The sequence below is a fragment of the Alligator mississippiensis genome, chromosome 1 (genome assembly GCF_030867095.1).
Source record: "Alligator mississippiensis isolate rAllMis1 chromosome 1, rAllMis1, whole genome shotgun sequence".
Classification (NCBI taxonomy): domain Eukaryota; kingdom Metazoa; phylum Chordata; order Crocodylia; family Alligatoridae; genus Alligator; species Alligator mississippiensis.
The window spans coordinates 440292468-440306219 of record NC_081824.1 but is presented as its reverse complement, the minus strand read 5'-3'; the positions used below and the strand labels follow the sequence as shown (position 1 = coordinate 440306219).

Sequence of the window (13752 nt, the reverse complement as noted above, 5' to 3'; positions counted from 1 at the left end):
AGTCAGACTCAGAGCTGGTAAGTAGGGGGTCGGGGGGGCGGGGGGGGCTGGAGCAGTGGGGAAGGAACTATGGAGGGACCCCTGCCAGGCCCCATTCCCTGACTGCTCCTACAGCCCCCCTGACCCCCACCTGCTCCCCCAGCCCCTGCCATGACTGCCCCGCCTACCTCAGCTCCCAGTGCTTTAAAAAAAAGCCCCTACTCACCAGGTGCTGCCGGGTGAGGGGGCAATCCCTGCTGCCCCCCCCAGTGCCCCACCCTGCATGGGGGACTCTGCCATCTCACTCCCCCAGCCCCCCCCATAGTTGCCCTGGCTGCCCCAGCTCTGGCTCTTTAAGAAAAAAAAAACTAAGACAAACCCTGGGACTCACCACTCCTGCAGTGGCTTCAGGGGGCTCGTGGAAGAGCCCCCCATGTGGCATGGAACGGAGGGGTTCAGCGGGAAATGCCCCCCACTGGGCAGGAATGGTGAGTCTCGGTTTTTCTTTTTTTTTTCCTTAGAGGTCTGGAGTTGGCGGGGGGGGGGCAGCCATGGGGGAGCTGGGACAGTGGAGGAGGGTTGGGGGAATCATGTAGGGTCCCCCCCCCAAGTGTGGGGCAGTGGGGGGCAGCTTGGATTGCCCCCCACACATCCGGCAGCACTTGGTGAGTTGGGGCTTTTTTTTTTCCAAAGTACTGGGAGCTGAGGCAGGCGGGGCAGCCATTGCTGGGCTGGGAGAGCGGGCAGGAGATGGGCCTGGTTTGGGTTATTTGGAGATTTTGGCAGGAGCCAAATCTCTGCATCAGATTTAGCTGAATCAATTTGGGACAGTGATTTGAATCACCAAATCAAATCACTGTCTCCCGAATTGGCTGAATCTGAATCCGAAGCTAATACTAGCCTCTTGGCACAGGCCCACCGGTCAATACCAGAGGGAAGTAAAGGTAATGGGACTCTTACCTGCTCCAGGCAAGTACCCAGGCAAGTACCTGGTAGCTGCTGCTACAGTGTGGTTTCCATTCCTCTGTTGTTGCTTGCATAGCAGCAGTGTAGTCTCCATGCAACCCAGCTGCTGCTGCAATATCAACACCATGGGGCTGCTTCTGCAGACTTCTTGGGCATGGAGGCAACATTCTGGTGCCTCTACTAAGTTGGTGCCCTGGGCTGGTACCCACTTACCCACACTAGGTTACACTACCGTAGAATGGCCTCTGTGGGTGCATCTACATGTGCATGAAGGTGCTTTTCCTGATGCACATTAAATTTAGTACCTCCAACATGAGGTACTAAACAAATGCACATTAGGCTGCCTTATCGTGCAGTAACTAATGCGCACAGTTTTTACTTAATGCAAAGTAGCCTATTTTACTGTGCATTAGCATAATAGCATGTTTTTTCTGTGGTGCTTTAATGAGAAGTAAAACAGGCTACTGTGCCTTAAAGCGCATGTGTAGATACATCCTCAGTACAATAGCTCACATTCACTTCAAGCCATTAGGTTGAAGTGAAATAGCATCAGTGTTGGATTTCCCCTAGTATGACTGTAACTTTATTATTATACAGGCTTTCTTATTCTGGTTAAGTAACATGGAATTGAATAAAAAAAATGAACTGTGATGGATATGAAAATAAAATGATGACAGTGTAATAAATTACTACCTACTGTTCCGTGACTGACTGCAAAATTCATCACTGCTAAGCTACACTGCACCAAAATGATTATAACATTCTTCAGGACAATATCTGGAATATATGTTTGTATCAAATCTGTTTATACAAATGAGCATTCGTGCCGCCTACAAAAATCCAGAAAGCTTGTCTCATGCAAGTGGTACGTGACAAAAAGGGCACTACCAAAAACCCACAGATTTTAGAACTACAGTCTGAACTCTTGCAGATTGTGTCCCTTCATTCTGTATTTTATTGCATCTTACCATGCATCTTCAAATCATAGCTGTTACCCCATAGGGTATTTTTCTTTGACAAGACTAAAAATGGAATTTAAACAGTAGCTGCTATTGGCTGCAAGTGGTTATCAACACACTCAAATAGCAAACTTGGTGCAGAACTTGTTAGCAGTTTTGAAACATATTAGTGTAAATCCTATGCTGGCTTTGTGTCTAGTTTATATTACCATTTTTACTTGAATAGAAGATGGCTATGATTATAAGATGACCCTCAATAATTAGATTCTCTAAATGGAAAATTTATAAATTTGTTATAATTTTTCAGGTATAGAATCTAATTATTTGAGGTTTGCTTTGAATATGTTCCCTTTCCATTGCTACAGCAGGGAAAATAAATCTGGGGATTAGATAGCTCTTTGCTCTCTGCTTCCCCAAAACTTTAAAGGTAGGGTGAAAGTACAAAAGGAAATCTTCCATTGCCACAAAATTGTGCAGCTGAGATCCCCACATCTGGGGAGACTTACAGGGTCAGTCTGCCTAGAATGCAAGGGACACATAACTATACTTGATTTGTATAAGTACCAAAAGGCCACATTATGCAATACCACCCCACCCCCTTATTTATTTATTTATTTATTTATTTATTTTAATTTCACGTCTCAGAACAAATTAGCCAAATAAGTTCCAAATTCCATTGATGAACCAGAGCTCAGTCATTCAGGTCTATGTGGTGCTACCACCAGGAAGTATCCTACCTCTTAGACTCATCAGTCCTGGGTTTCCGACACTCCCAAATCCATGGCAGGCATCCTACTTGCAAGCCCCAATCCTGGATGCTTTGGGGTTCAGATGCCCCCTAGTTTTGCTTGCCCCTAGCCAAAAGGCTGAAGGTGCAAGCTAGATGGAAAGCCTGGGAGCAATCCTCCATAGCCATAAAATGTATAGCTGAGATCCTCCCATTGAGAGGCTATAGTAGACTCTCATAGGGATACCTGCCTGCAGTGCAATGGACAGGTTTCTACCCTCAGCTACACCAGGTCATTCATGGTTGGGAAGAAGGGGATCTCACCTTCCAGGTACGGTAAAACCACTTGGACCATCACCATCATTTAGATCATGGCATCTCCCTACCACAAGGGTAGGTTAGTGCATCCTATTCAGTCCTTCAGCTCTGCTGTTCTTTTAGACTACAGTCTTTCTTTTCTCCACTGAATAGTTAAGTTACTTACCACAAGGGAATAACAACTCTTGAATCCTGGTTTAGCCACAAAATAGTCATCAGATTTGAAGGTTATCTTTATTTGGTTTGTTTTTGAAGTTATTCTTGGAGGAACTTCCTTGTGTCCACACCATCGTCCTCGTATAACTGTACTGGTTTCAGATAGATCTTCTACTTCCACAAAGTCATACCTAGAAATCAGTTTGATAGTTTAACACATTATCCTTACATAAAGCTTCTACAACAAAACAGAACTTTGCTCAAGAAATTAAGCCAAACTTATGGTGGGCTCTATTACACAGTATTAAATTATAAGTCACAAATAGTCACAATGCCTGTCATATTCTAAGAACCTTAGCTATCTAGTTTTTTTCTTGCTTTTGGAGTATAACAGAAAATATGCTCTGCCATTATAGATTACCATTCTAACTATGTTTCACATTTCAAGTAAATGACCTGTAGATGTGATACTCAAATGCTTGAGGAATGGACCAATTTTAATTTTAAGCATACGCAGAATTAGGTCAAGGCAGTAGCTCATACTCCAGCAGTTATATATGAGCTAACCACAAGATGGGGACAAAAACCCACACTATGGTAGCAGAGGTTCTCATAGCAAAACAACATCTGCTTGCGTCTTCATGTGTCAGTAGCATTTATAGTTTGAGTTTTCCATAGTCTTGCTGTAAGATACATGATAGGAAAGAAATTAAAGTCAATGGGAGTTATCCTATTGACCTTATTGAGGTTCTTACTCAGGACCTACATATTCCCACCTGTGGAAGAAAGCTGTTGCCAAAGCAGACAGAAGTCCAGAACAGAGGAAAATGACAAATGGATGGAGAAGAAAGCTTCCCTGAACTGTTAAGCTCTAAAATTTCAGATTTTTTTAGTCATGAAGGACTTTTGTTATCAAAACATGTTTGCCCTCAGAACAGAGATTAACCATTGCTAATTGATTCTTATTAGAATCGTGTTATCAAGGGGCTTCTCTGATCTTTGAGACTTCTGGATCAAAGACATCCTTCTCTACCTAGCTACTGGTGTCTGAAATGTACTGTAAATAACATATTTGGTTTGCTCTTGCTGCCAAGGAACCATATGAGAAAAATGTAAATGCGATGCAGCTAGAAAGCATTAGCATTACAGCATTTATATTCACCAGTCTAAAATTATACAGCATAGAAAACAAGAAATCCACAGTAACTGCATCACTAAATCTGTCCAAACTCTGCTACCAATGTTTTCCCTGTTACTAGAAAACTTAGTTTTAGATAAATGAGTTACGGGCATTTTCACTAGCCTCATTCTGACCTCTGCTCAAAAGGATGTTGAAGGTGTTTAAGAGCCTACCTAGTGACTCCTACTCAATTAATATTTTCTGTCTCCTCTTGGTTTTGAATTCCACAATCTCCATTTCTTCCCTTTTGCATGTGCGTGAATCCCAATTGTCTGCCCTTTCTAACTTTTTATTTAAAATTCATTTTATCAGAATATGTTGGCAAGTTGCAACAAGATCCCATAATTGACCTCCTACATTTTGGTGAAAATTACAGGAATGATAGACCGATACCTGCTGGGTGAGGGGGCTAAATTCACTGCTAGAATAAACTGGTTCAAATCCAGTAACTTTACTGGAACCAGGTCTGCTTACAGTAAGAACAGCTTTTACACAAGAATCCTGGAAGCTGGATACATATCTGAATTTCCAAATTGCAGTTCATGAGGCCCTGGGTAAGTAGCCTGTAGACTGCATCCCATCTTTAATTGAAAGTTTGATCATAAAAGTACATGGTACATAAGAAATTGTGAGGGCTGATAGTTGTAACTGGTTTGGGAAACCTGTGAGATAAGGGAATTTGTATCCATTTCTGAGCAACCAAAAATTCATACTATCTGGATAATTTCAGTGCTTTTCAAAACTCTCCTTGAATGATTGCAGAGGTGCCAATAACAAATGCAGAAATATTTTTAAAGCTTCAGATATTTTTTCTCTGTTCTGAAATAGTTAAGCTAAAAATTCACATTTTCATCTCATAGCCAAAATGAATTCAAATCAATTTAATGCTCATAATTATGTAGATTACAATTATTAATATTAATGAAAAATTGAACGAACATGTCAGGAAGTTCCTGGTGGGAAAAGTGAGGACAAAAGCAGTAAGAAAGGAACAGAGGCATGGGGGTCCTTATTTGGCAGTGCATTCAGCAAGGCATTTATGTACATGCTCAACTTTAGGCACATAATTAAGTTTTAACAACATCCTAGGCATATCTACACATGCCCCTATGGTGCTGTTGTTACTGCACCGTCATTTAGTACTATCTTTAGGAAGTACTAAATGATGGTGTAGTAACAGCTGTTACCACGCTGTGCCAGCAGTGCAGTTATTTTTAGCCGCTATGTCGCTGTAGCAATGTACTATAGCAAAGGAGCGCTTCACTGTGGTGATATAGGTGCCGCATCACGGTTGTGCCTGCCAATGCAGGCTCACTATTGCATGTTGTTATGGTGACGTAGTGTCTGGTGTAGATGCACCCCCTTTGCTGAAGTGGAGCCTGAAACAGTATCACAGTAAAGTCGAGGAAAAGACCTGCTTTTTTTAAAAGTTCCTCTAAAGTAGTAAAAAAAACCCTATAACTTATAATAATGTTTCTAACAAGTCTGAAAATCATTACACGCATTCCCCCTGAGAATGTCCTCATTCTGGAAATAATGACATGCAAATAAAAGTCTTCCAATAACTGAGAGCAACTCTGTATTTCTGCAAAATATGTGGTATTTTTCCAGCTTTTATAGACACTATAGATTTTGGAAGGTCTTTTCTTCTTCACATCATAAATTAGCAGCTTTTGAAAGCCAGCATATTGTCTGTAGCCATGGTCAAAATCCAGTCTGTCAATAATGACTTGACTTCCTCTCACCATGTCATCACCTTTAATGGCCCTTTAAAATAGAATACTTCATCTTTTTCCACAGTAAATTAGCCCTGTGTTTCAAGGTTGAAATGATTTAAGGTCAGCCATAGTTTATTCTCAATATAAATATGAACAGGCTGCTTCTGTGTGCAGTAGACGCTATATTCTGGCATCGCCTCTCTGATACTACAAGGTAACTGTCATTACTTACACTGCTATTGCTCTCAGACCAACAGCAGCAGAGCAAAGAAAAGCTGCCAAGATAATAAACATTCAGAGAGGGAAGGCCAGTTTGAGTCTGCATTCTTTTATTATTAAATGGAAAACAAACTTGCTGGAATGGTATTCTCTGTTCAATGGTAATGCAGAGCATTAAAAATAATAATGACAAAGCCCCACAGACTTGCCAAACGAAATCTAGAAAGGCAAACTAATAGATGTTAAGATAAACAGGGGCTGGGTGTGATTTTTGGAAAGATATAACCATAATTAATAACAATCTGGCAGAGCATTGGAAGCGGATGCTTTAGCTTTTTTAATATCAATGCAAAAATCTGGCATTTGAAGATATGGAAAATACACATAGGCTTTGGGCCTCTCTCTCACACAAAACCTGCATATGAATAATAACCAGGGATTTTATATTACTTTATTTATTACGAGCCAATTAATCTGTGTGCGCTGGAAATGCAAAGCAGTCACAAAATTGGTTTAACCTCCCATAAGTTTGGTTGCTTTGGTCAACGGAGTGGAAGAAGCAGCCAGAGTACACCGTTGGTTTGGGATCTATGTTTAAGGCATCTAGGAAAAAATATTCCTAGATGCAAGTCATAATTGGATAGACTATCAGTCACACAACCTCAAGAACATACCACTCTCCCAACCCTTAATTCTTACCTGTCCTCCAAAAAGGAAATGGCTTACTGTAAAAGTGAAAGAAAAGTTTTTCACAGCAGGCAACATTCACTGTTAATTAACTGAGGAAGACCTCAATTCAGTTATTATTTGGCCGGTTAGCCAGGAAAATAAGATACTTGAGTGTTTTGCACTTAAAATGTAACGCAAGGAGGCAGCTGGGTCCATGGTAGGCACATTTCTTTAGAATTGTGTTTGTTGTGTTGGGCAAGCCTTCTTGAAGAGGTGCCTAAAGGGACCCTTCCAAAACACTACACATGGGCATTTCTACATTACAGGCCTTCTGCTGACAGACAGGCACTGCCCCAGGGAAGCCACCAGCACGTGTCCTCACCTGCACAGCTTTGGATGGCTCTTACTATTCGTGTATCTCTAGTAGAGCAGTTGTGCTGGCAGGGGGCACGTGGTACCTCTAGGAGGCACCAAAGAAGCTGCAGCTATCCGAAGAAAGTACACTGGTATCTACACACACTTTCTGGTGGCTGCCCTGTGGTGGCAGAAACTTTCTGGTACTGACAGAATAAGCACTGCTCTGCTAGCAGGAAAAAGTGTCCATGGCCACAGGCAACCAGGTGTCAATGCATACAGCGTTCTGCTGATTTTTAAACTGACATGAAATCTTTAGTTTTCTGGAAAGCTTCTTGCTCACCTGCAGATATCATTTTCTGGCTCCTCCAGTCCAAACTGATTGTCAAAGGCCAGATGTATCCTTGTGTTCTCCGGTGAGTGGAGCCTCCATGTCAGTAGCAGGTTCCTGGGGTAGCTACTCGGGAAGCGGGGACTGTGGATGCAGCCGTTTCTGGCGACGCTGATGGTCTCTTCTTTCCGGTACAAGTCTGTGAGGTGATTGCTCTCTGTTAGTAGTCACAACTTGTAGAAATTAGTATGTTGTTCCAGTTACAGGAAGGCAAAAAAAGAATAACAGTTTATAACAAAGCAAAAAGTATTTGCATTTGAAGTCTTTAAAGAGCAGGATCTAAGTAAGTTATTGATTCAAACAAGAAAATACAGTGTTTTTTTCCCCCCAATGACTTAAAAAAAACCCCAACCCTGTCCTTTGTTTGCTTCATAGAACAGAAACAGAAATAACCTGCCCTACATTGTCTCCATTTTATGATAAATATAAATATGTATACATTATATGACATGTATTATTTATTTTATGCATCTCTCATCATTTTGCTAGAAAGCAAGATTTAAGCCTAAAATAGCATCTAACACATGGAAGCAGTTAGATGAGACCAAAAGGAGAAAATGGCAGACCAAATTCTGATTCCCAACTTTTGGAGGCTCCACCCACAGATTAAAAGTTATGGTGGGAAACCCCTGTACAAGACAGCAGTTCTACTAGCAAGGGTGTATTCCTGTGTTAGGTTTAAACACTGCCTCCAGAAGCATGATGGTTGATTATATTCTGATGTAACTTAGACCCATGCCACATTACATTAAGATGCAATTAACCTGTTAACTGCTCCTTAAATAATAACCCAGCCACAGGTTCAAGTCAGTTTATGGCGTAATAATACAATATGAGCCACAAAGTTATTCCACATAAATTATGTAACAACTTTGTGGCTCATTTGTAGGGCGCTTTAAACTGAATGTGTATCAGCTTGGGGCCAGCGGTGCTTGACAGATTCCAATATTCAGCTGTGTGTGTCAGGATCCAGCAACCCTAGAGTCTGGGCCCAGCTGGGTTGGGGGTAAAATTTGTTCCTGGACCCTGGGTCCCACATGGAGGCAGGTGTGGGGAGCACAGTGAACCTGACATCACCAGTGCTTGGGGACCCTTGTATCTCTCCTCAATCCTGAGGTCCCCATACACCGGGGATATCAGAAACCCAGCTGCACATGCACTCTTCAGAAGTCCCAGAACAATGGAAAAACAGGATTGGTGCCTAGAGCACAGGAACTCTGGGATCAGGTTGCCATAGCCTGATCCTAGTGTCTCTGTGTGCCATGATGAGTAATAAAACCATATCTGCATAACTCATTTTACAGGTCCCTGCAAGGGTACCTCAGGATTGGGGAGCATCTTTCCAATCCCATCAGGCTGGGACATTTAAAAAGTGAATATGCAGCTGGACTGCACCTGCAATTTGCTGACAACACCAATGCATGGGGACCTTGGGATTGGAAAGTGGATCCTTGACCCTGATCCTGGGATCCCCCCGCATTGGCAAATAAGGTGTGGTTGGGATCTAATTCCTGATCCCAAAATCATGCATCCTGCCATCAGATCCCATTACACCTTTAAGTGAATGTCTGTCAGTGGCCTCATACTGGTAGAAATCTTAATTTGGCCATTAATATTAATGGAGTTACTCCACACCTATACTTTTATACGTGAGACCAGAATCCTGCCAAGTAATTACTTTGCTCACTGCAACTTCCCACTAAAAGTAATGTAAGTTCTGTGTAGGTGAAAACTCAAAAAGCTTGTCCATACTACCTGTGGACCATACTGGGAAGCAGAGCAGTGCAGTATGGCATGCCTAGTCTGTAAGTACTCCCCTGTACAATGGATCTAATGCAACCCAGATCTTACTATATGGCTAGGTATCATCCAGTAAGCATCTCTATTTATCTGGCTCTGTTACATGCATTTTGCATTTGTATGCAACCATATAAGGCACCTCTCAGGCCTACCCCCTCAGGCATGGTAACCAAAATGGTCTATTTTTATTTTTTAAATGCAGTTTAATGTTTGATGAAACCTTTACAGCTCTTGTAAAAGAAAGACAAATGTATACATGCTAAAGGAAAAACAGGAATTAAACAGTACAAACTAAGCAACTCTACTTTTCAGGTTGTTTTTTAGTGGTTCATGGTTGCCAATGTCTACAAGCATGTAGAATGGAAGTCCATCCTACCCCTTTATTATCTACCACTCTATTTATTGAATAATTCCAAAAGCAGAACAGTTTGAAACTCATAAGGCAAAGTCTGAAATAATGATTCACTCATAATTTTTATATAGTGTCTTTCTTCACGGTTAAGTGTTATTGCCTCACATGCCACAACCCATATTTTCCAAGTAAATACAGGCTCAGATCTTCATATGACTGAGTACAAGATCTGGTGAAGAATTTTTAGTCTAACTTTTAATTGAAAAAATGGTATTTTAAATTATTCTTTTTTTTTTTGGAGAAAACAGATTTGTTTAAACGAAAATATTATCGAGAAGGTTAGAGCTAGAATTTTCCCTCAAATAATATTTCTGCAAAAAGTTTTGCAAGTTCTATTTCATCCAGATGTGAAAGGAAAAGATATGACCAAGCAACCCTGCAGAAAACATCTATGAAATGTTGAGGAGCTTCAGAGTCAGAAGAATTGGGGATGATTTGGCAGTCAGAGGGCCATAACGTTTCATGAGACTGAGTCCAAATGGCCAGTAAAAGGAATAAAATCAAAATATTAGTAGAAAGTTTTCAAAATGAAATACCATATTTACTGAAATATAAGAAAACTTAGGAATTAAGATGAACCCCCCCAATAATTAGTTTGTTGTAATTTTCCATGAATAGAATCTATTAGAAACTATTAGAGTGTTGTCTTACATGTGTTGCTCCCACCACTGCAGTGGAGCAAGTAGCAACAGGGAACTGGTAGTGGGGAGAGGGGGAGGGCAAGGGGGAGCAGAAGCTGGAGGTAGCCAAGTGGCCTGCCCCCTGCTTCACTCCCCTGCCATCTGCCCTCCCCATACTATTTGATCCCCTTGCTGCCTGACCCCTGCCATTTGCCCCTGCTCCCACCTGCTCCCAAATGCCTGCACTCCCTGGCACCTGCTCCCCTCACCATTTACCCTCCTGTTTGCCTCCCCCCACATCTAGTCCTGGACACCTGACCCATCCCACCATCCTGCTTCTCCTCCATGGGTTTGGATTGGCTCAGTTCTGATCTGAGATATCGAGCATGTACTTGATTTAGCCCCTGCCTGGCCCAGCAGCAGTGCTTGTGGCTGTGAGAGCTGCAGCCTTAGAGCCAGGGCTGTGGAGGCTAAGTGACAGAGGGCAGGATGGGGAAATAAAGGCAGTGGTGACAGGGGGGCAAAGGTAGCAGCAGGAACCAGGTACTCAGGAGACAGGCAGCTGCTGTAGCTTCAACTCTGACCCTGGTTCAGGGCTGGAGCCACAGCAAACGTTTGCCTCCCCCCCCACCCCGTCCACACACTTGAACTCAAATCCAAGATGAGCACCCCTCCTCCCCCCATATTAAATGTAGGGGAAAACCTTGTCTTCGATTCGAGTGAATATGGTGAGTCAAAATTTTGGACTATGAGCCAAACCAAAGGTAACTACTAAATTAAACCAAAGATAATTCTAATAAATTAAGGACAGTAGAATTCACACCTATGCTTGAGTGTATTTACACCTCTTTCTAGGACAGCATTGACTCTAATGAAGAGCTGTAATTCCCTCATTAACGGATCACATTACCTGTCAACCAGGCACTGTCCATAGTTCTAGTTGAAAAGCACCTTTTCTAGCTAATTGTTACATAGCTTTATCCCAAAGTCCTCAATTGCTGTGATAGGTATCAGGGACAACGTATTTTAACTGGACTTTACAGTATGTTGAAAACAAAAATCCTGAGAGGAAGATACGTTACTAACATTTCCTGACTCCATAAAAAGAGGCTTTTTTGCATTCTATGCATTGAACTTGAAGTCCGAGTTGGACTGTCTGGGATATTCTACTAGCAAGTCAACTAAGGTTGAATAGGTCAGCACTGAACTGCAACACCTGATGCAACTCTCCAACATTTAGATTAAATGTAGAAAATGAGTTGGACCTATGAACAAAATCAGAAAAGCAGAAATTGTGGCTTATGCGTCTATGGTGGCAAATATAGTAATTGTAGAATAACTGATAGCATATAAAAGGGAGTTTCAGAGCCATAAGGGGAGTGGACAAGTAAAGAACATTTCTGAACATAATGAAATAAAGTGATAAAGAATGCTAAAATATGAAGGGCATTTCCTTTCTTCTGTGCAAAAATAACATAGTTGGTTCTAAACATTAGGTCTGCCATCACCAGGGACCCTAGTTTTCTCTGATTAAAAAAAAAAAAATCCCAATTTTTGGATTTAAAAAAGTAACCCAAAATCCACATTTTTTCATGATTAAAATTAAAGGCCACTAATATATAGATGTATATATAGTGGTGTTTCACTTTAATCACGGAAAAATGGAGATTTTGGCTTACTTTTTTAAATCCGAAAATTGAGGATTTTTTTAATCAGAGAAAACCAGGATCCCTGGCCATCACGCACAGGGGACAAAATAAGAAAAACAACCAAATAGGCCCACTCAAAATTAAAATGGAAACTTTTTGAACTTTGAACTAATTGAACTAACAATCTCCATCTCTTCCTGCCTATCCCCTAGTCTCAGACTACTGCGCAGTCAGCATCTTGGGGAGATGCGGCCCATATGCTACCCTGTTTAAACAGTGCAGCCAGCACTATATGCAGAAGCACTGGCGTTCTCTCACAGAACTTTCACTATAGTTTTACAGAAGGAAGTGGCTTAAATAGACTTTAGGACTTCCAGGTACTTATCAAATCTAAATGCAGCATCTGAAGATTTGTCTCTTAGGCTGATGGTCATCAACAAAACTGGTGAGGTGTGTGTACAAGTCACACTATTTTAGAACTTGAATACCAATCAATATAGGAAATTAAAGTTATGAAGCCCTTTGAAAGAGGTAGATATTTGCCCTATCCTGACAGAAAGCAGGGGACAACGTGGCAACTATCTACTAAACATATCACAGGAAGGGCAGAGAGAAATATCCAGAGCAAAAGGAGTGGGCAGTGAAAAAGGCTCAAACATACTCATTTAAAAAACATGTGGCATTTCACAATTAATACAATAAAGCCATAAGGCAAAAATGAGAGGACTTTTAAAATTACAAACAACAGACGGCAGGGCCTGCAAATAAATTGTTGCACATGAGCAAATTTATCATACAGATGAGTGGGGAGAGAGGCAGAGAGACTTTGTGAGATGAAGAAACTCTTTAAAGAGTTTGAAAGCTGGGGGATAGGACCCTGAAATGAACTGCCTTTTCTTTTAATTAACAGAGAAGTTCCGTAACTTTTTCTTTCTTTCTCCTCCAAACTCTAATTTAAAAAGTGTCAGTGTGTATGATGATACAGTGCCCAAAGCAGCTCAGCTTCCATTTGAGCACGAAAATAAAGCGGACAGATTTTCAAAAGTGCTTAGCACCCCACTGTTTTCAGTGCAGACTGCTGGGGACTGAATATGCTGTAAGTCTAAGCAGAGCATTCAGAAAGCTAAGCTTTTTAAAATCTGACTCAGTTTGCAGGCGCTGCTAACTGTTGACAATGTTTTCCTTAATTTACTGTTTCTCCTTTCTAGCCTGCACTTGGTCTTTCAACTGCAGTTTGCTCCAGCAGTGAGATTTGAAAATGCAAAGATTTTCAATTTTTTTATCCATTGTATCCATACATTTTGTTCTCAGGATCCTTACTAAAGCAATTTCAAATCACACTGATCCTACCAAAGGAAGAGGTACTTTGCTCTGTGATTATCACTGCCAAAGTGAGTGAGTGAATTTATTCATTAAAAGTGATGTTTGGATATCTATAGAGACAGAGAGCACCAAAAATGTCAACTACTGCAATATGAACAGTTCAGTAGAGGATCTTGTCTAAGCCCACAGGCAAGAGGACAAAATATATTTCACTTGTGTAAAGCTACCTGGATGTTAAGATCTTATGCAGCTGTTTTCTAGATCCATCTCCTTCCCCACCACTACTCTGTTTGAAAAAAAAACACATAGGTT

The 13752-nt window shown here is 41.3% G+C and overlaps 1 protein-coding gene across 5 annotated transcripts in view; it reads right to left on the bottom strand.

The window, feature by feature from the left end:
- The window catches only part of PDGFD (platelet derived growth factor D), a 218321-nt gene that overhangs the window by 84258 nt on the left and 120311 nt on the right, over positions 1-13752 (bottom strand). For 4 of the 5 annotated variants that reach the window (XR_002088641.2, XM_019482020.2, XM_019482019.2 and 1 more), the window contains exons 2-3: positions 7589-7793; positions 3116-3296 (exon numbers count right to left, since the gene is read on the bottom strand). Coding sequence is in view for 4 of the 5 variants with exons in the window: in XM_019482020.2 (XP_019337565.1) it covers positions 3116-3296; positions 7589-7793 (386 nt within the window). In the remaining variant the exon portion in view is untranslated. The remainder of the gene's footprint in view (positions 1-3115; positions 3297-7588; positions 7794-13752) is intronic. The other variant, XM_014600702.3, reaches the window with a different exon arrangement.